The sequence below is a fragment of the Mastacembelus armatus genome, chromosome 20, assembly GCF_900324485.2.
Source record: "Mastacembelus armatus chromosome 20, fMasArm1.2, whole genome shotgun sequence".
Lineage (NCBI taxonomy): Eukaryota > Metazoa > Chordata > Actinopteri > Synbranchiformes > Mastacembelidae > Mastacembelus > Mastacembelus armatus.
This window is the reverse complement of record NC_046652.1, coordinates 10,245,920-10,268,551: the sequence shown is the minus strand read 5'-3', so window position 1 is coordinate 10,268,551 and position 22,632 is coordinate 10,245,920. Positions and strand designations below refer to the sequence as shown.

Sequence of the window (22,632 nt, the reverse complement as noted above, 5' to 3'; positions counted from 1 at the left end):
CTGTGGCTTGACCACCCTAACCAGCCATGTGACAGGATATCCATCAGTGTGATTAAAGGGGAAAAGCACAATGTCTCTGTGACACTGTTGCTCTGTTTCATACACCGTAAAACACACCAGACCTCTTCGCCTATGACTGGAAAAACTGTTCAATCACCTGCTAACTAAATACTAAGGACAATGCTACCCTCTTCAAATTTTGCTGTGGTACTCTGTCTCCTGCAAGCTCTCTGCATTACTGCTGACATAGGTATGTACCTCTCACACTTGTGTCTATTCAACTGTGCTGTGAGTAAAATTATATATATATCAGTGTATACTGCTGTTGCATGTGACATGCTGAAATTGTTCTGTTCCGCTTCAGACAGTGGCTCCTTCCTGATCTTCAATGAGAACCACAACAAGTGCATCAGGGTGATCAGTCCCACCTCAATAACTGTGGGCGCTTGTGATCCTCATTCCAAAGAGCAGCAGTTTCGTTGGGCGTCTCAGTCGCGCCTCCTCAGTCTGTCCCTCAAGCTCTGTCTGGGGGCCACAGAGATAAAAGACTGGGTGAAGGTGCTCCTTTTTGAATGTGATGAAAACAATAACCTCCAGCACTGGCAATGCAAAAATGAGACTCTCTTTGGCCTAAAAGACCAGGACCTGCATTTAAACTGGGGCAACCGCAACGAGAACAGTGTAATGATCTACAAAGGCTCGGGGCTCTGGAGCCGCTGGAGGATATTTGGCACCCAGAGTGACCTTTGTTCAAAGGGATATCAAGGTAGAAATTTTGGGTCTTCATTTGTAATTAATTTAAAATTACAAAAACATAATAATGTTTCCAGTTGCATTAAAAATGTGCTTCGTAGCAAAGACTTTTCCTCAACTGCTTTTTACAATGCTGGGTATGATTTCTCTGAGCTGAGAGATCTCAAGTCTGAAGGGTTTTCCACTCCAGACAAGGAGCATATTGTGTGTATTAAACTGTTGGCTCGCTCATGTTATTTGCTGAAACGCCAGCATTGTAGTATCTGTGATAGGATGCAAGTGCAGAAGTTGCTCATTAGATTGGACTCACTTTGGACACCACATTGCAAGATCAAGGTGGTGTTAAATCTGGATACTGAATTTAAACCAAGCCAAAACTTAGAGCAGAGTCTTTCCCGTGCAAAAGTATTCCAACAAATCTACCTACAATACATTGTTAAGAACTGGCTACAGAAAAAAGCAATAGGCAGCTTGGCAGCCAATCAGCAAAGCCATTTCATGTTACTCATTACACTATGTTGGTATGATATGGTAGACCAGGTAACCAAAAGCAGGTCTGTCCCCAAACTTCTTTTAAAGCTCCAGAATCTTTTGGAAAGCCTTTGCAGAAGAAGAGCTGTTGTAGCAATAAAGTGTATAATCAACAATGACATATAGATGCAGTGATGAAGTGTCCACATACATGTTGCACATCTGGTAACACGTTTCTGGTTTACAGGTTTTGTTTATTTTATTTTGCTAAGCTAATTTTGAAATATTTAAATTTAAATGTATCATTTCTGTCTCCTCAGAGATTTTCACAACAGGAGGCAATGCTTTTGGAGCCCCTTGTCAGTTCCCATTTAAGTTTAATGAGAAGTGGTACGCCGAATGCACAAAGGATGGCCGGGCAGATGGATATCTGTGGTGTGCAACAGAGCGAGATTACAATAAAGCAAAGAAATGGGGCTTTTGTCCCACCTTAGGTGAGTGGGAATGACTAATCTTTTTAACTTTTAGTACAAAAAGCGTCTGTAGTTGTCAGCATTTCCGGAGAGATTAACCTCTTTGTACAATTTTCTGTTACTGATGAGAAGTCAGGTTTATCCAAACACATTTTTTTTGTCAAACCACCAGAACTATCTTGTTTTTCTGAAATTCCTCCAAGTGCTATCAGTGAAGAGGTCAGTGCTGACAGGTCTGGTTTCTGATCCCCCGCCTCCTCTCTCGCAGTAGAACTGAGGGTACTACTTCCTGTCAACACAGCACTGTCCTTGTTTTCCTCTTCTCACAAGCCTATATCTCCCCTGACACTGCTCTAAAACTGGGTCAGGAAAGGGACAGGAAAAGAAAGCAGGCTCACTTTGACCGTGGTTTTAGTGACAAAACAAAATCCTGCATGGGGATATAGAAGCTGTTTCTCTGTCCTAAACCTGAATGTACCACTTTTTTGGCTTTGATACACTTATTCAATGCAACAATCAACAAGTATTACAATATTTTCTCTTCATGACGTACACAATTTAAAGCAAATTTTCTAATTTTTAGCACTGTCTCTTCCACAATCTAGTAACCCCAGGTTGGGACACTGACCCAGTCACTGAGGTTCAGTATCAGAGGAACGCACAGTCGGCCCTGACCTGGCATCAGGCCAGGAAGAGCTGCCAGCAGCAGGGAGCAGACCTCCTCAGCATCGTGGAGCTCCACGAGCAGTCATATATTTCAGGTACAAAATCAGTCTTGTGTCAGCAACACATGTCGGCGTATTGACTGTCAGTAATTACATGCATGGTTTCACACAGGTTTGACAAATACTTTGGGTTCGTCTCTATGGATTGGACTGAACAGCTTGGATTTTGAGAGTGGATGGCAGTGGAGCAATGGAAACCCATTCAGATATTTGAACTGGGCCCCAGGTCAGAGGCAAATAATGTACATTTTACTCCAATACATTTATCTGATTACCTTTCTTGCACTATAATAAAATTTGATTCCTGGTGGGAAATCCACTTCAAAATATAAATATGTACCTCCATCTTTACCACCTGCAAAATTAAGTTGATGACCACAATAATGCATCACTAATTAGAAACCAGTACTTACTCATACTTATACATTAAAAGTTACCATTGAGTATTTCGTACTTCAAGTAAAGCTTCTGTACTTTTACTTAAGTAAAATTTTCAATCCGGGACTTTTGCTAGTAACAAAGTACTTTTACATGGTAGTTTTACATGTTTACTTTTACTTCTACTTTATTTCTTAACTTCTTTGAAAGGACCAGGAGTATTTTTTCAGCACTACCTATTATTGACAGTTGAATACAATAATATATTTTTTAAATATATGGATTGGTGTTTCTGTAGGTCACCCCTCATCGGAGCCTGGGCTTAACTGTGTAACGCTAAACACTGTAAAAGCCTCAAAATGGGAGAACAATGCCTGCCAAAAGAAACTTGGCTACATTTGTCGCAGAGGAAACTCTACCAGTCTGCCCCCCCCACCAAGTAAAATGATATTATAACTACAAATGATCTGATTCTGGTTTAATATTTCAGTAAGTCTTCATAGTGCAAAACATGCAACCAATGTTTTTTAGCTCGCTTGGTCTCACTTCACAGGCAAAGACGAGCCCAACTTCTGCCCCAGTCACTGGGTTCCTTATGGAGGAAACTGTTACTACCTGGAGAGGAGTAAAAAGATTTGGAGAGACGCTTTGGCTGCATGTCACCGAGAGGGAGGGGACTTGGCCAGCATACACAATATAGAAGAGCAGAGCTTTATCATATCTCAAACTGGATACGGTAAGTGTCCAAAAAGTCATATTTTTATTGATATTTTATTGTTGTAACAAAATTCACCTGTAAAGCTCTGTAATTAATGCAAGACTGATTGTTAAATCTGCACAAGACAATGAACAAACAACTTTTAATCCTGACAAGACTCAAAAAGTCCCATCTTCAGAACAAGAAAGTGCAATATTTAACTTCATCATTCCTGCCTTGTCTTTTGTATGTGCTTTCTTTATTTTTATTTTTTTTTGTGGATTGAACAAATAAAATCTAATGTCCTAATCAGGGAGCTGTTTTTGTAATCAATTGACTGTTTCCTATGTGCAGCAGCAGACTGGATAAGCTGCTGGCTGTGATTTCTGCAGATAAGTGACATTGGTATGAATTATGCTGTATCTGTCTTCTCTATCTAAAACCCTCAGTACCAACAGACGTGCTCTGGATCGGTTTGAATGATCAGAGGAACCAGATGCTGTTTGAATGGTCTGATCGCTCTCACGTTACCTTTACCCAGTGGCAGACCGGTGAGCCGTCTCATGCCACCAACTTCCAGGAAGACTGCGTCCTCATCAGAGGGAAGGTATCAGCAGTTATTGTCAAAATGGAAATAGGGGATTTAAAATATATAATCTAGTAGAATTAGAGTGGTTCTGTTTTATCATCCGTATATTGCACATACAGGACGGGAGGTGGGCAGATCACATGTGTGAGAAGGCGTTTGGATACATCTGTAAAAAAAAGGCCTCTGTTACATTAATTGAAGGCACCCAAGAGGAAGCAAACCCAGGATGCAAGCTGGTGAGTGATGAAATATCCTGTTAAGTGTAATTATGCAACAAAAGCTTGATCAGATTTTTAAAACTTATTTTTTTATCATCTTAAGGGCTCAATCAGGTTTGGGTCACACTGTTACCTCATTGGAGCTGAGACAAAAACGTTTGATGAGGCAAAGCGTGCATGCTCAGAGGCTGGAGCTGACCTGGTGGATGTGGCCAACAGGTTCATTTTCATATTTGTGTCTCACATATTAAAGTTTTTCTCCATAGTTGAATCATAAAAATGGTCAAACACACCAAATTTCAAGTAATTATAATAAGTATGATTAATTCCAAACAAGTGCTCACTGCTGTCTTGACTACAATTTGAAAAAAAACTGAGATTATTTTGTGCTTCAAAAGAAGCCAAAATAAGGGTTTGTTTTTAAATATGCTTTCATGCAGGTATGAGAATGCTTTCCTGGTCAGTTTGGTGGGTTTAAGACCAGAGAAGTATTTCTGGACTGGTTTTTCTAACACAGAAGACAGAAATACGTTTAAGTGGACCACTAGAAGAAAAGTCACATTCACTCATTTCAATGTGGGCATGCCAGGTACAGCCTACTTTAACTGCACAGTATATCTGCACTTTCTAATGATATTCACATTATCTACCATAGTTAATTATACAGTATCTGCTGTTCTGTATATAGATAACCTATACACTGAAAGACGGATTCCTAAAACATTGTTCAATCAACAGTAAACAGTTTATGCATTTCGTTTATAGCCTTTCCAGCCACATGGCACTTTTTAGCAGCTTTAGTCTCTTTGGTCCAACTACAAAATTTTCAGTTCCCAGAAAATGAATCCTAATGACCTTGGAGATTTGATAACATTTACTCTAACACCACCAGCATTGGTGATTCTGGGTGAACTCACTTGATAACTATTGGTAAAATTTCCATAAAATTTGTTTCACGTGGTCATGTTAGTATTGGCATTGTGAGTAGGGTGCCATTTGTTTATTAGCCGCCTGTGTGCAGCCTTGCAGCCAATAAAGCCAAGGGTTGTGTATTTAATTATTTACATTTCTCAGATCACTTTCATCAGTGTTTTTCTTATTTCTTCTGGTGTCTTTAACAAAAGACAGAAAACAAGGATGTGTTGCCATGACAACTGGGATTTTTGCTGGATTGTGGGATGTTGTCAGCTGTAGCAACAAGGAGAAATATATTTGCAAAAAAACAGCAGACGGTGTAGATGCAACAACAGTTCCCCCCACCACCCCGGCCCTGAGCTGCGCATCTGGGTGGATCCCTGTTGCTGAAAGGAACGTCTGTTACAAAGTAGGATGACAAAATGAATTAACCTGACAGGCCTGTGCTATTTTAAGTACATAAAACAAACTTAACTCAACAAACTGTTTGTTAAGCTTTACAAAAAACAAGGGGATCTTAAGAAGACTTGGCAAGAAGCGCAGGATTTCTGCAAGGCCATTGGTGGGGACTTGATCAGCATACACAGTAAACAGGACCTAAGCAATGCTCAGTATGTTAGCTCTTCAGCTTGTACATTTAAACATTCAGAAAAAGCTAATCAACCATTCAGGCGATCAGAACTTGTGTTTTCTCCTGTCATAAAGGGTTTCATCAGATGCAGCCTGGATTGGCTTCTCCTTGGGTACCAATCAAGGTTTTGTCTGGAGTGACGGATCAGCTGTATGTAGCACTTCATCATTATCTCTAAAAGTTTTCCTCATTGTCATTCTGAAGCCTAAATATATGCATTTGAAACCGTTGGGATCTAGACGGATTTTGAGAACTGGGGCTATGGGGAACCAAACAACTACAATGACAATGAACACTGTGCAGAAGTCCAGTTTTACTACAGACCGTACTGGAACGATCGCCACTGTGACAGCTACAATGACTGGATCTGCCAGATACGTAAAGGTAAAACCCACTGGTCTCATCATGGAGCTCCAGCTCCCTCAGAACCATGTGTAAGAGTTAGATGATGTTACGTTTGAGCTTTGTCCTGCTGTTTAGATTATTCCTTTATGGGTTTTGTATTTTCAGGTGCGACTCCCAAACCTGAACCTGCCATAGTTGTAGAAGGTACGTTTCATTTCTTTTCACAAACAGTCTATCTTTCATTTAATTTCCCAGTGTTCTCATTGTTTTGTTTCCCAACGATCCTCAGTACTGCGTCTGTTTTCACCCCTGTACAGTATACAACAGGACAGAAGATGGCTGGCTCATATACAATGACACACAGTACTTCATCAACACTGACAACCTCGCTATGGAAGCTGCCAGAGCTTACTGCAAAAAAAACTTTGGTGAACTTGCAGTCATCACAGGGGAGAGTGAAAGGAAGTTCCTTTGGAAACAGGCAAGAATTGCTGAATGTTTTGTTTGTAAAAATGAAATTCAAACTGGCAACATTTTTTTTTTCTAAAAAAAAAAAAAGATCTGCTTCAGAAAATATTGAAGTATTGAAATATTGACCCCTGTGTAGCATTTAATGGATTATCTCTATAACTGTTACCTTCCAACAGATACTAAAAGGAACAGAAGGACAGTACTACATTGGCATGGTAGTGAATTTGGATAAGTCATTTAGGTAATTCAGTTACACTGTTTACACACATTAGGAATACTGACTATTTGGCACATAGCAAATCTAGTCTGATGTTTAATTCTAACAGAAATTTCTTTAATTTGTGAGAGTTGAGAGTTTTCATATATTCTTTTTTTCCATGTTTAGCTGGCTGGATGGCACCCCAGTAATTTACACTGCATGGGAACATAATGAGCCCAACTTTGCTAACAATGATGAAAACTGTGTTACTATGTATAAGAGCATGGGTGAGTTTAACGCAGCGACACGCTTTGTAGTATACTAATTATTTACTACTAATTATTTACTCATTCTTCTCTGTAAACTGTAGGGTACTGGAATGATATTAACTGTGGTATTGAGCTACCCTCTATTTGCAAAAGAAGCAACAGTTTTATCAATACAACAATGGCCCCCACCACTATTCCCAGGGGAGGATGTGCGCCAGAGTGGCTGTTTTTCCAAGGAAAGGTAATAAAGTATAACTGAGTGCAACACAGAGGTATACTTAAATCTATTTTGGTGAAGCATATTTCCAAAAATCTGAATGGACACTGTCCTTTCGCTTGTTATTTCAACACATGCCACAAATTCATCTTGTTTACACAGTGCTACAAAATTATTGGGAATGACAATAAGAACTGGCAGGACGCTAGAACACATTGCATAAACCAGGGAGGAAATCTAGTTTCTATCGTCAGCGAAACAGAGCAAGGTGAGCGATATGAGCAAAATGTTGCTACTGTTCCCAACCCACTTGCTGATGAAGACTTACATAAATAATCCGCACTTTTTGGGGAGTTTAATGCTAATTGTTTGTTTCTTTTTAGCATTTCTAACAACACAGATGCAGAGATACAATGACGATTTTTGGATCGGTATGAATGATGTCAACTGGGAGATGCACTTTGTATGGACAGATGGGAAAGGCATTTCATACACCAACTGGGCTAAAGGGCACCCAATAACTGTGCCAGATAGACATTTTTCATTTGTTGATGAGGTAATGTTCTTCTACGTCCAAACATTTCTCACTCTCTCTCTTATGTACTGTATACACAACAAAACAATGTATAATTAGGTTTAAACCCTCGGCTCCTGATATTTTACTAAACTATTTATGCAGAAATGTTGCCTTGGATCAGGCCACATTTCTCATTTCAAATGTTAGTCATATCAAAAAAAGAAAATATCCAAATATTGAAAAGGTAAATATTGTGCAGTTATTTAACTTTTTTGCTTAAAGGCACATGTTCCACATTTTAACAGCTTATTACAAACATCCAAACATTTCACTTTAAACCCAACAGTAGAAATGTAAAAATCAATGTGCAAACCCCTTCACTAAATGACCTTTTTCTGTCTGATAGACGTATGACTGTGTGATCATGGTGGGCAGCGTCTCCAAACTCACTGGATTCTGGAAGGTAGAAGACTGTCAGGCAAAGAAAAGATTCATCTGTAAAAGAAACACTGGTGAGGGAGATATTTGAAATGAAACCTTCATGGTTTTTCAGCTGAATGTATTTCTATTATCATGACTAACAAATGATGTACCATTTACAAAGATTCTCAGATTGCACTCCCACCCACCACTGTGTTACCAAAGGCTTTCTACAAGTTTGGCAATGACTCCTACAAACTGGTGGCCCAGAAGATGAGATGGGATGAAGCACGGAGACAGTGCCAAGCTGATGATGCAGAACTGGCCAGTATCCTGAGCCCTGCAGCCCAAGCATATATCACCTTGCAGATTTCCAAGCACAAGGAGCCTGTGTGGATTGGGCTCAACAGCAATGTGGTAAAGAAGCTACGGTGCCTTATCGCTATTAACTATTTAATAACACAGTATAACTAACTATAACTAACTATTTGAAACAGGATTTTTCCAATTGAACAAAGCACAAACTTTCATTATTTCCACCACTTTCACAGACTGGTGGTCGGTTTATGTGGGTTGATAACTGGCTTCTATCGTACACTAAATGGGGCACAGATCAACCTAAAGACAACGATGGGTGTGTGTATATTGATGTGGACAAAACATGGAAGACAGCACCATGTACTAATTCTTACTATTCCCTTTGCAAGAAGTCACCAGGTGAGCTAATTCATTCATTAATACTCATTATACTAAACACGGCTATCTAGCAGGTCCTGAGACTGAAGTGCTATGTCCTGTCTTTTTTTAGATGTAGCTCCCACCGAGCCCCCACAGCTCCCAGGCGACTGTCCAGAACAAACGAAGCTAAAAATGTGGATACCTTTCAGAGGCCATTGTTACGCCTTCCTTAGCTCAGTGGTGGACAACTGGGCGCACGCATCCGTTGAATGTCTGAAAATGGGTATGTTATGAAGAATTACACTATTAAACCAATAAATGAGTAGTTGCGCATGAATACACTCTAACTTTATGCTGCTGTGGCAGGTGCTTCTCTGGTGAGTATTCAAGACCCACAGGAGGATCATTTTATTCAACAGAATCTGGAGCTTCTGCAGGATGAAGCCAAATCCTTCTGGATCGGCCTGTACAAGACTCATGAAGGTCAGCATATCAAAGCTAAAATATCCAAATTTCAGGTCAAATTGTGGTTGAGTCAGGTCTGATGAGCGAAATGTCATTACCAACATGTGTTCAGATGATCAACAGTGTGCTGAAACTTTTGGCATTTTCTCAGTCAGCCTTTATGCTCCCATGCACCTGTCCGTAAGACTTCTTAAGTTTAATGATAGAAGTATTTAGGTCCTTTTCAAAAGGAAAACTAACCACAATGTAAAAGAATATCATGTATTCAAACATGATAGGCCCTAGCAAAATGCAAAGACAGTATCAAAAAAACATCCTTTTGGAGTGCTGAAGGTATCAAACCCTTTTCTGTTATTTAGTACAGAAAAATAAAAAATAAAACATGAATTTAAACATGAATCTAAAGTTTGCTGTGTCTCAGTGTGCCTTTGGTCATGATGGTAATGACTGTACTTGTATCAGGTGAGTGGATGTGGATCGATAACAGCGTTGTGGACTATACCAACTGGAAATCAGGGATGCCAAAGTCAGAATCATGTGTAGACATCAATTCTGACAGTGGGAAATGGAGTACAAACAACTGCAGGAGATACAGGTCTTACATCTGCAAAACACCTAAAGGTAAGTGTAATCAGCTGCTCTCTATTTTTAAATCGAACCATTGGTTACTTACACTGAGCAATGAATCTTTGTTTCCAGTTATTACCCCTACAGAAAAACCTCCTTCTGGTAAGTAAGCTGAGTTTTGTCTATGATATATACTGAGCAAGATGTTTTAAACCTAAGTTCTCTCACTTTATAATATTTCTGTATGTTGTTGCTTCATAGTTGACATTATAAAAGAAGAACCACATGGATCAGCTGGTATCACAGTGGCTATAGTACTAGTTGTAATTGCCATAATTGGACTTGGTGGCGTTCTCCTCTTCCGTAAACGGATACCCACCCCTGTCCTGGGAGAATGCACCTTTGACAACAGGTTGTACTTCAACAATCTTTTCCGAGCCCCTGTCGACACCAATGGCCTGGTGGGCAACATGGAGCAGAATGAACAAGCATAAAAAGAAACGCAGTGGTGAACAGCAGAACGAAAAGGGCATGGCCAGAGATTTTAATCTTGGTTTTGTATATCATTTTCAATCAACTTACCCGGAACTGAATCTCGACCAAGTCCTCTGGTGTTTTCCCATTTTACAGAGGACAGGATTAAAGATACTGATTATTACAATAATTTTAAATAATTCATACAAGCACTGACACTGCACAAGTGAATTACAAACAAGATAATATAAGAGAAAAATCTATTAAGAAAAAAATCATGATTATGTGATTTGTGGAATGCGTAAAGATTTCTTTACTTTCTGTTCATCGGCATAATAAAACTATCCATAAAGCCAACACCACTTAAAAATCAAGAAAGGTAAAAATGTTTTCTAATGTAATTAGCCAGATCTTAATTGGGTTGGTTGTCGTCAGCCTGTTTCTGGCTAACAACATTGTATGTACAGTAAATGGTGAATAATAAAAAAAAACAAAACAAAACAAAAACGTACGTGTCGTTTTTTGTTTTACTCTTCTTATTGACAAAACAGTCACATTTTCTGAACTGACCAAAAATGTGAACCTCATGGTGACACCAGACATCATGACAGCACTTTGGTTCAGTGGTTAGCATTAATGCCTCACAACAATGGTGACGGGGTATAAATGTGAAACGGTTGTTTGTCTCTATGTGAAAATTATATTAAGCAAAATTATCAGCCTTATCTACTAAAAATATAATATTGTTCTATTTGGCTCTTAAAGAGATTATAAATAATTTGTTCAGTTCTTTTGAAGCTGTGGAAGCTTAGTACCATCAGTTTAAGGGCTCGGTAACTGTCTGTCTTGGTGTCAGCTAAACTTCAGGAACTATTTTTCCAGCCTGTGCCAGAATCAGCTTTTCTCTGCAGCTATCACTAGGCTGACTAGTCTCCACCTGCTCAAGTGCACTGTTTTTTTTGCAGGGACACATCTTGCCATTCATAGGGAAAAACTGTTTCCCTAAAGGTAGCAATCTCCACAGGGTCCAATCGCAGTCAATCTCCAATCCCCCAGGAAGGTGCCCAGTCCATCTCCAGCCCCCTAGATCACTGCAATCTCAAAGCCAGTAGAGATCTTGAAAGCCAGTTTTCTTCCAGGTCACCTACTGTAACTTTGGGCCTGGTAGGTGCTTCTAGCCAGTTGTCGGAAAATAAGCTTCTAGTTCCTGTTCTGTTCCTGTCCTTGGGTAAACCATCCTTCAACCAGCCGATGTCTGTTCCCAAGGCACTTTCTGGGTCAGCCATCACCGTTGATGCCTCATCTGTTCCTGAGCTTGTACCTAAGCCTAACTCTGGATCAGCCATGGCTGTCTGGGTCAACGTTATGCTCCTGAATTGCCTGTTCTCCTCATCTGTACCTGAGTCTGTACCCATGGCTTTGCCTCCAGGGTTGATGTCTCCACATCTGGGAGTTGGCTCCTGAGTTGACCTCCCCTGAGTTGACTCCTTTCCAGCTTCAGAGCTGGTTCCTTAGCTGACTTCCCTGGTCAAAGCCTCTGAAGCTCCTGAACTCCAGAGCAGCTCTGCCTCTGCCTCTGACACTGCCTGACCTGCCTGTGGGAGTATATCTTCAGTCCTGACCTCCTGTCCATCTGCCAGAATGGTTCTGCAAAAGATCACAGCCTCCTGTTTGTCTCCTGTTTGTCTCTCAGATTTGCTGTCAATCTCCAAAGTCTGCCTAAAAACCACACACTGCTGTATCTCACGCAAGTGTTCACTGAGTGACATTAATCACATCCCTTGAAAACAAAATTAATGTGAGGACATTCCTTGGGTTGTTTCACACTACTTGGATGAGCTTCGTCCTTTTGGCATTGGCAGTTTTAATCAGCGGAGTGGAGGGGGTCAGTCAGAAAGTTTCTGCTTCAAGGAAGACACAGGAAGTGTAGCAAAGTTTGATGGGGGACCTGCTTGAAAGTTACCATGGCTATGACCTCTGGATATCTGCCATCATGAATTTTAGTAAATACCATAACATGGTAATACCATAAACAAGGTGTTGATGTACTGGAATCATTGTAAAGACCATGCAGGAGGTGGCGTATATTAACCCTTAAAGCTTTCAGTATGTCCTCACCCAAGTGTGATAAATTTCCATTATTAAAGTACTGAGTCTACACTTTCTCTGTTAACTTGCACTCTATTTTCTATTACTGCATTGTCAGGTTTTTGTAGTATGTTTTTATTTATCCTATTTTATTTTAATCGTATTTTAATTCTACTGACCCCCAGTCACTGTGTAATAATGAAGGTTGGTGAATGTTTTTTTTTTTTTTGGTTACAATATACATTGTACAATGTAAAATTTCAATTCACTACCGTTTTATTTATAGTTTAGTTATCATTATTAGTCAATCACCCTTATCAGTGGCTGGCCACCCCCATCACCTCATTATTGAAAATGAGACAGCCTGCTCCATAGCAACCACAGCCCTCATAGGCTGTCGCAGCTAATCCTCAGGAGCTTACTCAATTCTTGCTTCTTGTAAGAGGGCTTTACCAACAGCACTGATGTCCAAGATTTCTCCATAAACCAACGCTGAATCTTCTGTTTGTCCTACTGGAGATAAACAAACTTAGTGACAGCCACCACTGAGAGGATAAGAGGCCCAGTGTGCTCCCAGTTCATTCGGTAAGCTTTTATCACAGGTATCACTGTAGCTGTTAGGATTTTCAGCAATAGCTTTGTCCTCTTGTTGTTCAGTCAGTTACGGCTGCAGGGCGTACAGTGTGGGAGGACCTTGGAAAGTGTTGCGAGAATACTTGGCATCTTTTGCGCTGCATGTTTGATCTTTGATGTTCTTAATCAACATACTACATCCACTCGCTCATATCAGCTCCCATTTTCTTAACAATTGATGCTGCTAAATAAGGAAAGTCAGTATCTTCAATATTTATAACATCAGAAAAACTGAAATCATTCAAAGCATTCAGCATTTTCAGTGATGTCTGTGCTATTGAGCCATCACTTTAGGAGAACTATTTTGTTTTACATGTGGATCTCTGTCTGAGTCATTGCTTTGCATTATTCACAGCTTTTCGCTTGTCATTAGTTTTCCCCAATACTAATTAGTCTCTCCCCTTTCATGCCCCCTTCTCCCTGCCCATGCTCTTTCACTTGCCTGCACTAATCCTTTTGTTGTGGACTAAGGGGCCCCAGCGTTGGCTGACTGTTCAGCACTGGTAAGGGCCGGTTCCGCACAAGTCCTCCACCAAATCTGACAGGCCTATTATTAACGCCTCCCTCAGCAAGAACACATCCACTGGTCTTCTTTTTTAGAAACTCTCTTTTAACCCAGCTTGATTCAAAATCCTCTTTAATTTGCTTGTCTGCTGTTTTTTTTCTCTCTGTCTTATTGTTAAGTGAGTCCTGGGAGCTAAGGAACTCTGACAGCCTTGGTAGAAACATGAACTTCAGATTCAGCGATCATCTGTTCCTGTTGCTTCTTTGTCTGCTGGAAACTATCCTGGATGGGAAACACCAGGAAGGAGGGTACCTGCAGGAGGCTCTCAGGGCTTTGGATCTGCCCCTGGGGACAGAAGAAGAGCCTCAGCTAAAGAAGAACCAGACTGGTGTTCTGATCACTACACTTCTTCAGGCAGTGGACTGTGTGAAGCGGACAGGGACCTCTCAGGATATCTGTGACAAGGTAAAGTCTAGTCCTGGCTTTATGTTATCATAAAAATGTCACTAGATGATGCTGGATTTTAACAAGCATTATGTTAAGCGCTTTTTCTGTGTGCTTGTTATGGTGGAATGTGAGTGAATGTAGAGGCTTAAGGACTTGACCTCCATGGGACTTTCAATTTAAACTCCATATAGTGGATTTAGAGGTACTTCAAATATTTATGTAGTTCTGCTGCTAATGGGACATAGTCTCTCAAGCCTTAAAAGTAAGAGTTAGAAATTAAGGAGGCAACCGTTTATATTTTCACTGTTTGCTGAACCATCTGCTCTAACAAGGAACAGTGCTTCACCCACTCTCATAACCTTCTGCTGTATATTTTGTGTGTGTGTAGGGGGCTCTAAAATTGGGTCTGCATTCAACTCCCCAAACAGACCCAGCAGCACAAAGCTAGCACTTTTCAAAAAAGCAGAATATTGTGTGTACAGGGGGAGAATAGGCCTTTTATTACGATTTCTTTCGTGAGAATAATATGACCTAATGTTTTGCAGCTCTTTTTAAATTTTCTGTTGTTGTTATAGTGCCTGACACCAGATATAGCCCTCTCTGTGCTAAAGGATGACGAGAAGGCTGAACTCACTGAAGAGGACTACCAACAGATCTCAACTGTTTTGCTGTACTACATAATTAACTTGGAAGATCTGTGCACTGCCTCCCCTCCCTCTCTGTCGTCTTCATCCTCCTCCTCATCTGCAAACCATCAGTTCTACATTTTGGCTCTCACTAATCTACACCCAGCCGAGGACAACCGGTTCCTATCACCTGGTGAAATGGAAAGTATTCTGCAGCTCATCAGTCAGCACTATGATCCCACTAACCAAGGTGCCTCATCTGATTTGCAAGTAAGGAGCATTTCTATAAGAAATATATCCTGCAACACCAGGTGCACACCCCGATGTGATCATCTTTCATGATTATGATCTTTTCATATTTGATCCCATAGTGTATTGATGCCACTCATCTACTTGAAGACACTGACATAAAAGAAAATCCAGGTGCTGGTGAATCATCTGTTCCCAGATTGGCTGCAGCCATCATCAGCCATATCCTGCAGGGCCACTGCTTCAGATGGAGGAACCTCCCATCCCCAGCTTTTTTTACTGACTACATCTTTCATTCCCTAAATCGTACAAATAACCTGCAGATTATGGGTAAGTTCATAAGTACAATTGGCTTCTTACACAAAATAAAACAGGCTGACATTTGCCTGTGGCAATAAATTCCTGGAGTGCTGATAGATGCTTTTTTTTTCAACTTTTGGACAGAGTCAGACTAGCAGACTCCTGCTGTTTCCAACCCTGATACTAAGCTAGGCTAAGCTCTCACCAAGAAACCAAATATTTTTATTCCTTTAGCAGTTTGCTTTTTCTAAAAGTCTATTTTCTGAAGGCCATTTGCAGGTGTTTCTTCCCTTGTCGTGAGTAATGAGTTATGCTGCCTGAAAAAGCCCCTAATCCTCCTAAACAAGCAAACTCTAATATTGCATCAAAGGCTTCTTCACCTTGATAAAACTAAAATGCAATAACCTGCACAAAAAATATAAAACTCATTATTGAATATTTGTACAAAATGGTAACAATATCCAGGATAAATATTTAAAAAAATCAACAGTGTAATGTATGTGTGTACTTCAAAATATTTCTGAATCTTAATTTTGCAAGTGTAAACTTCTTGTGTTGCTCCATCTTTTTCATTAGACCTTTATAATGTCATGAATGAACAAACTGACTTGGAACACAGGTGAACTTAGATTAACATGACTTGGTGTAAATATCTGATCTAATTTTTCTGGGTAGACTTGGAGGAGCTGCTTCATCAGCTGGGAGTAGGACAGGAAGGTGCAGGACACTCTCACTACAGGCAGAGACGGAGCATCACAGGAAGTTCACAGAAAATGGCTGGGCGTCAGGTGGATGACTGTAATCACAACACCGGAGGAAAAAGTAAAGATTGGACCCAGGTGAGTCTGAGACAAATGTTTTGATTTAGGTGAAAATATTTGGTTTGGTGTCTGTTGTGCTGAGCATCATAAGACAGCTGAACATTGCTGTAAACTGTGCGCTGGTACTTTAAGGCTTGATTTGAGCCTCCCCCTCATCCATAAATGCATCTTCTCCTTTCAATCTAATCAGGTATGTTTTTCAGCCAATCAGTTGGTGGATATTTTTGCTCTGGATCCTCATTTGCCAATTTCCAAAGAGCACTTCAGACAAATGTGCCCAGCCATCATTCAGCAGTTGCTAGGCAATGCCTGTGAGTCTGCAGTGCAAAAAACAGGAGGATCTCTGCCCACTGCTTTTGAAAGTAAGTCTTTTACCTCAGTGTTCCTTTTAACCACTCACTGATAGACAATACACTAATGCACTACACAGAGACTGAAACTAAATAAACCAACTTTTTATTTGTGATTGACTAAGCTGAAGACCTTTGTGTTTTAGATCATAACCTAAACTATGAAATAAGAAAAGGGGAAACATGATCAACACTGGGAAATAGAGTCACATACCAATGCATAAAAAAAGCTTAAATATACTAAAAAAGATACACAATAATAACATTTATGTATATGTACAGCAACCCCAGCACTATACATACCTCAATTCAATGCCAGTCATATTATCATTATTGACTGATACACATATTTGTGCACAATGTTTGCAGTTCGAGTCTGGCCATAGACTTTGTGACAAGTCTTCCACTCCTCTCTCAACCCACTTCCTGTCTTTCTCTGTGTTGTGCTATCAAACTAAGTCTACCCCCCACCCCAAAAAAACAAACCAGGTAAAAGAAACATTAAAAAAACACTTTCTTCCCTGCAGAGTACGGCTACAGCACAGCTGCTGTCCTGATTATCACAGTGGGCTCCATGTTTGGAGTCTGCTTGATTTTCTTCAACTCCTGCCAGGAAATCTACACACTGATCCTGCAGCTGTTTGTGGGCCTGGCAGTGGGAACGCTCTCAGGAGATGCTCTCCTACACCTCACACCACAGGTAGTCACCACAGTATCAGCTGACCAACATTCAAGTCAAGAAAATGTCTCATTCTTTTTTCTTTGTCTCATTTCCAGATCCTTGGCCTCCATGATGGCATGCACAGTCATGATGATGAGCACCACCCTGAAAGAAAGGAGTATCTATGGCAGATTATGGGGATCATCGCTGGGATCTATCTCTTTTTCCTTATTGAAAGACTATTCACATTTTTTGTTCCTTCTCATGGCCATGTAAGAATTTTGTTTTTTGTATCTTTGGTCATTTCAGTATAAAGTAAAGTGTTTGTAATGATCAAGACTGGTTATTTTTCTTTTACCTAAACAGATTTTCAACTTTTAAAGATTTCAATAAAAACTAGTGTGTGATGACTGTTTTTACTGAGCAACACTGGTCTCATGACATTCTTTTGTCTGTAGGGTCACTGCAGTGACTTGGAACTCAACTGCAATAGTGAGTCACAGAGGGGCAAGTCCATTTCCACAATACAGCTGGTGAGTGTCATCATTATGTTTTTTTAAAGTGTTCTTGGCAGAAGATCCTGATTCAGGTCATTATACCTATTATTTATCAGCCAAAACATTATGACCACTGACAGATAAAGTGTTACTGTGTTACTGTAACTATTGTGTTACTGTGGCACCTGCCAGCATGTTTGGTATATTGAGCAGCAGGTGAACATTAAGTCCTTGAAGTTAATGTGTTGGAAGCAGGAAAAACAGGCAGGTGTAAGGATCTGAGTGGCAAAAGTGTGGTCTTCCTGACAGTAGAACAATTGCCAACACAAGTGCCAGCCTACTGCTGCACTAAGTCCTGTGTACACAGTCAGGCAGGTGGTCATAATGTTATGGCTGATCGGTGTATAGGGACAATCACAAGGCAGTTCCTTGAAATTAAACAGCAAAATATTCAAAACAAGGTGAAAAATATTAGCTAAAAACAACATAAGATGTTGTTCTTCTACTTATGTGGTTCCCAGTGCTTTTAGTCTGATAGACACTGTCAGACAGAGGACTCCATCAGCCACCAGTCATGTTCCAATCATGTAAACACCACTAAACAACAATTATGGAAAAGTGGTGATAATTGGCTACTCTGAGAGTTATTATTTGTCATATTTCCCTGTTAAACACAAATATGTGTACTTGTTTTACTAAAGTGGCAGGAAACATTCAGTGATCTTTTAGGAATTATCTGCACCTATGTACTGTATGAATTCGTTTTAAAATTATGTCAAATCAAAGTTACACATTTGAACAGACATGTCTATAAACAGAAACAATTTATTACTGTGGCTCCTCGGCAGTCTGAGTTGTTTGATTCTCTATGACAGAAAATGTTTTGTGAGCCAATGAAACAAAAGTAGATTTTTTTAGGAAGTACATGCAGCACCATGATGTAAATGAACACTGCATACCAACATGAATACATAAGGTGAAAGATGATAGCTGGAGCATCATGAAGTGGGATTGATTTGCTGCCATCATTAATGGTAAAATGAATTCCCAGGTTTATCAAGGTGTCTTGTGCAGGATAACATTAGGATGACTGCCCACCAGCTGGAGCTCAGTAGAAGTTGGATCATGTAGCAGGACAATGACTTTGAAAACTGAATGAAAAATCCATCTTTGGTAGAGGTTGAGCCAAAGCCCAGATCTAAACCAGAGGCAGTCATTCAAACCAGGTATCCTGAGAATATTACTGAGGTCAAGCAGTTCAACAGTGTAAAGAAGACATTTTTACTGAACATTGTGCAGTCCAGGACTTCACTTCATTTTTATTTATTTATTTATTTGGTCACTGCATATTACTGTAAAGATATTATGTTCAGAACAAAGTGTAGCATATTAACAAAATAAAATAAAACATTATTTCTCCCAAAGAAAGCAGCAGCCCTTGTAAAATTTAAATCAATGCATTGATTCGATGTTTCGTTCACCGTGCTGTAGCAGTGGACATGATTAAGTTTCATTCACTCCCACACTACACTTCCACCAGTTTTGTTGACAGAAGAACAAGAAGTAAACAGCAGCACAACTACAGACCACTTTGGGGAGAGATATGATCACACCCTCATCATTACAAAAAACATATTGAACCCATCTTACTGTAAAAATTGACTGACATTAACATAAATCAATTTTCCAGCATTGCTCTTGTATAACTGGAAGTGATGAGTGGGAGGAAGTATAGGAAGTACTGAATCATTCAGAAAGTTTCATTCAGGCTTGCTGCTTATGTTGAATCATCAAAGCTGAATAAATACCCATAATTCAATAATTCAATACACTAAACTAACTAAAACTAGAATATTTCAGACACATACAAATCAGAAAGTGTTCAGTGTTTATTGCAACAGAAGGACCGATTTTCCAAAACATTCTTGTTGCATAAAAATATCCTGTTTTGCTCCTTTCATTTAACTTTAGTAGCATTTCTGGATTTCTCAAAAGGGAGCCAGATCTGTGCTGCAGATAATTATCTTTATTCTGCAGGGACCAGTGGATGACTTGGAGTGTACAGAAATATCTCCTGAACATACAAACACAAGAAGCTCTTCACGTCATCGTAAGAGCTGCAAAACTAAAATGAATGTGATATACTTTGTAATTAATTGCCTGACTTGGCACAGCAAATGTCACAGTTTGAAGATAGGCTTTGACAGCACAGCCTCTCTTTGTATTCCCAGAGCAAGGGATTCCTCTGCTGGCTCTGATGGTAATTGTGGGAGACAGCCTTCATAACTTTGCAGATGGACTGGTCATTGGTGCAGCCTTCTCCTCCTCAACCGAAACTGGTGTGGCGACCACCATAGCTATCTTGTGCCATGAGATCCCACATGAAATGGGTGAGAGGCCACAGTAAGTACTTTGGACACACATTTTCAGCTGAGGCCTGGAAACACTGACTGATCACCTTATCTTTTCTGGCTTTTGTCTCAAAGGGGACTTTGCAGTGTTGCTCAGCTCTGGACTGTCAGTGAAGACTGCTGTGCTAATGAACTTTTTCAGTGCTCTGACAGCCTTCATGGGTCTCTATATCGGACTGTTTGTTTCCTCAGAGATAGAGGTGCAGCAGTGGATCTTCGCTATCACTGCTGGGATTTTCCTCTACCTGTCACTGGTGGAAATGGTAAGGCAGCCTCATTTAAAGCTGTTGATATTTTCTTAGTGTCAACAATTCCTATGAAAAGACTAAAACCAACAATTAAATTTTAATGATACAGTTATTTCTTTGTCTGATAGAGCTCACTATTAAAAATACATTAATGAGCCACACTGTAGTGGGAGATATGTTTACTTCATAGTGCTTAATGTACTGTAATGACTGTACATTAGTCTGTGTACCCAACAAAACCTCAGAGTCAATTAATGTGCTAAAAACTATAATATTTTTAGAAACAATGATGGGGTGACAATGTAGTTCTGTCGTATCCACCACTTTACTTATTGCTTACATGGATTTACATTACATTATGCACAAACATGTCCTAGAGGTTGAAACTTGCTGTTGTTGATGATCACCTGGTAATTCTTCGAGTACCACCATGAGGCTGCATTTTGAGGTTCTGAATAAAACCATCACACAAACTACTATAATGGTTCATATAGACATTCAAGTTCTCCTAAGAATGAATTGTAATCACTTGACATACTGATTTCCAAATGTTAACATGCTAATACACTATATTAAAGGTCCAATTTGTAATATTTTGAGGGATCTATTAGCAGAAATAGAATACAGTATTCATAAATAAACAGTGAATCAAGTTTTGTTTTAAAAGTGATGGCCGCCATACCCTCCCTTGCATCCGGAAACAATAAGGTGGGGTGTGAAGGGTACTTAAAAGGTTGTATTCTGCAATCTGACCACTAGATGCTGCTAAATCTTTTATATTTTACACATTGCACCTTCAAATGGTAAACATGGTAAACATATTAGCATGCCGAAGTTAGCATTCATCTCAAAATAGAGATCTGCCAGCAGCTCTGTGGACTCTGACGCCTCTGTAACATCTACATCTCCAGGAGGAACTATCAGACATGTGGCTGGGTGCCACTGACTGATAATATAGTTATAAAGTAACTAAAACTAAGTGACAGATCAACATGATGTTGGTTTTGGCCTTTTAACATGGGAAGTCTTGACAATAAGAAGACTGTAACATAAGGCCAACCTTATGTCATTTTTCTCACGCTCTAACTGCTGAGGATTTTGTTTTCACTCATCTTTTCAGCTCCCAGAGATGAGTCGAGTGAAGACCGACAGACCATGTCTCATGTTTTTCCTGCAGAACCTTGGTCTCTTAATGGGTTGGGGCTGCCTTTTGCTTCTCGCTCTCTTTGAACATAAGCTGCAATTCTGAACGGACATGGGACACACAGCGTTATTATTTTCCTCTTTGCACATTGAGGTGTTATTGTGTGCTACCAAGATATACAAGTCATTACTGGTCAATGAATAAGTATTTCATCATGTCTTAGTTTCAGCACTGGGTGATAAATATGTTCTGTATAGTTATATGGATCGTTTTTATACATGATTTATTTTTATATATATATAAAATATATAAGTATGTTAGGTTCTATGGGTGCCTCTATCTTGACACTTCATGTCTTATTACCTTATCAAGCATTCGGCACATCTGTCATCTGTTGTGTAAAATATTCATCTTGAAAGACAATCAGACAATCAAATCATCTGATTTTGAGGTCATTTCTCACCAGCAAAATAAAATATTGTAAATGTGTTTCTTTGTGTTTGTATTTTATACTGACAGGAAATGATTAGGTTCATGTTGGGATTTGTTATTTTTGTACAGTATTTAGGCCTGTCAGTATAGTGCTATATATAGACACTTTATTCTAAAGACCTATCATTTCAGCATAATTGACAATTGAGGTTTAAAAGAACAATACAGCCTTTGACAATGCTGGAAGATTAAAAAAAAGTGAGATTTTAAAATCATATCTTAATTTTTAGTTCCCCTTTAATCTTAAATGCCATTTATTTGTATTTTATTCCTCCTCTATTTGCTATTTCTTGGTTTCATATCTTTGAAAAGCACTGTAACTTCTTTATAAAAAGTACTATATATATAGTAGGCACTCTGCACTCACCCATTAGCATCAGTTCATGTTGGTGAGTCTTCTGCCATTGGCTAAGGTGTTTTAGAGCCTGATGGCAGTGGGGATGAAGGATCTCCTGAATGGTTCAGTCCTGCAGCTCAGTGAGGTGAGTCGTCCACTGCAGCTGCTTCTCTGCTCCATCAGGATGTTGTGAAGGGGATGGTCAGTGTATTCTAGGATGGTCTCTACCTTTGTCTGTGTGCTTTTCTCCACCACAGCCTCAACTGTGAAGTTGAAATGACCTTCTATTACAAGGAAATTAATATTATCTTAATAATACATGCAATGGTTTACAGGAAATTACTAGAAAGA

At 39.6% G+C, this 22,632-nt stretch overlaps 2 protein-coding genes across 3 annotated transcripts; both read left to right on the top strand.

Annotated features, from left to right (window-relative positions):
- The first annotated feature begins 37 nt into the window (after positions 1-37).
- On the top strand, positions 38-10,972 carry mrc1a (mannose receptor, C type 1a). The gene is made up of 30 exons (XM_026292442.1): positions 38-250; positions 365-766; positions 1,545-1,718; positions 2,303-2,458; positions 2,535-2,648; positions 3,099-3,239; positions 3,354-3,536; positions 3,947-4,104; positions 4,206-4,322; positions 4,408-4,523; positions 4,745-4,893; positions 5,429-5,628; positions 5,715-5,830; positions 5,925-6,000; positions 6,090-6,234; positions 6,361-6,399; positions 6,513-6,676; positions 6,843-6,907; positions 7,052-7,152; positions 7,236-7,375; positions 7,514-7,619; positions 7,735-7,907; positions 8,275-8,380; positions 8,473-8,705; positions 8,840-9,005; positions 9,097-9,249; positions 9,333-9,449; positions 9,894-10,052; positions 10,131-10,160; positions 10,260-10,972. Exons 1-30 carry the CDS (start codon positions 181-183, stop codon positions 10,490-10,492), a joined length of 4,302 nt encoding a protein of 1,433 aa, XP_026148227.1. The 5' UTR covers positions 38-180; the 3' UTR covers positions 10,493-10,972.
- A 2,948-nt stretch (positions 10,973-13,920) lies between these two features.
- On the top strand, positions 13,921-21,564 carry LOC113121755 (zinc transporter ZIP12-like). 2 transcript variants are annotated; one of them, XM_026292518.1, is made up of 12 exons: positions 13,921-14,163; positions 14,721-15,041; positions 15,143-15,350; positions 15,996-16,159; positions 16,332-16,503; positions 17,019-17,191; positions 17,269-17,424; positions 17,611-17,685; positions 19,687-19,759; positions 19,881-20,039; positions 20,136-20,323; positions 21,429-21,564. In XM_026292518.1, exons 1-12 carry the CDS (start codon positions 13,921-13,923, stop codon positions 21,555-21,557), a joined length of 2,061 nt encoding a protein of 686 aa, XP_026148303.1. In that variant the 3' UTR covers positions 21,558-21,564. The 2 variants fall into 2 exon arrangements, with proteins under 2 accessions (XP_026148303.1, XP_026148304.1); XM_026292519.1 differs by lacking the exon at positions 17,611-17,685.
- Positions 21,565-22,632: the final 1,068 nt, after the last annotated feature.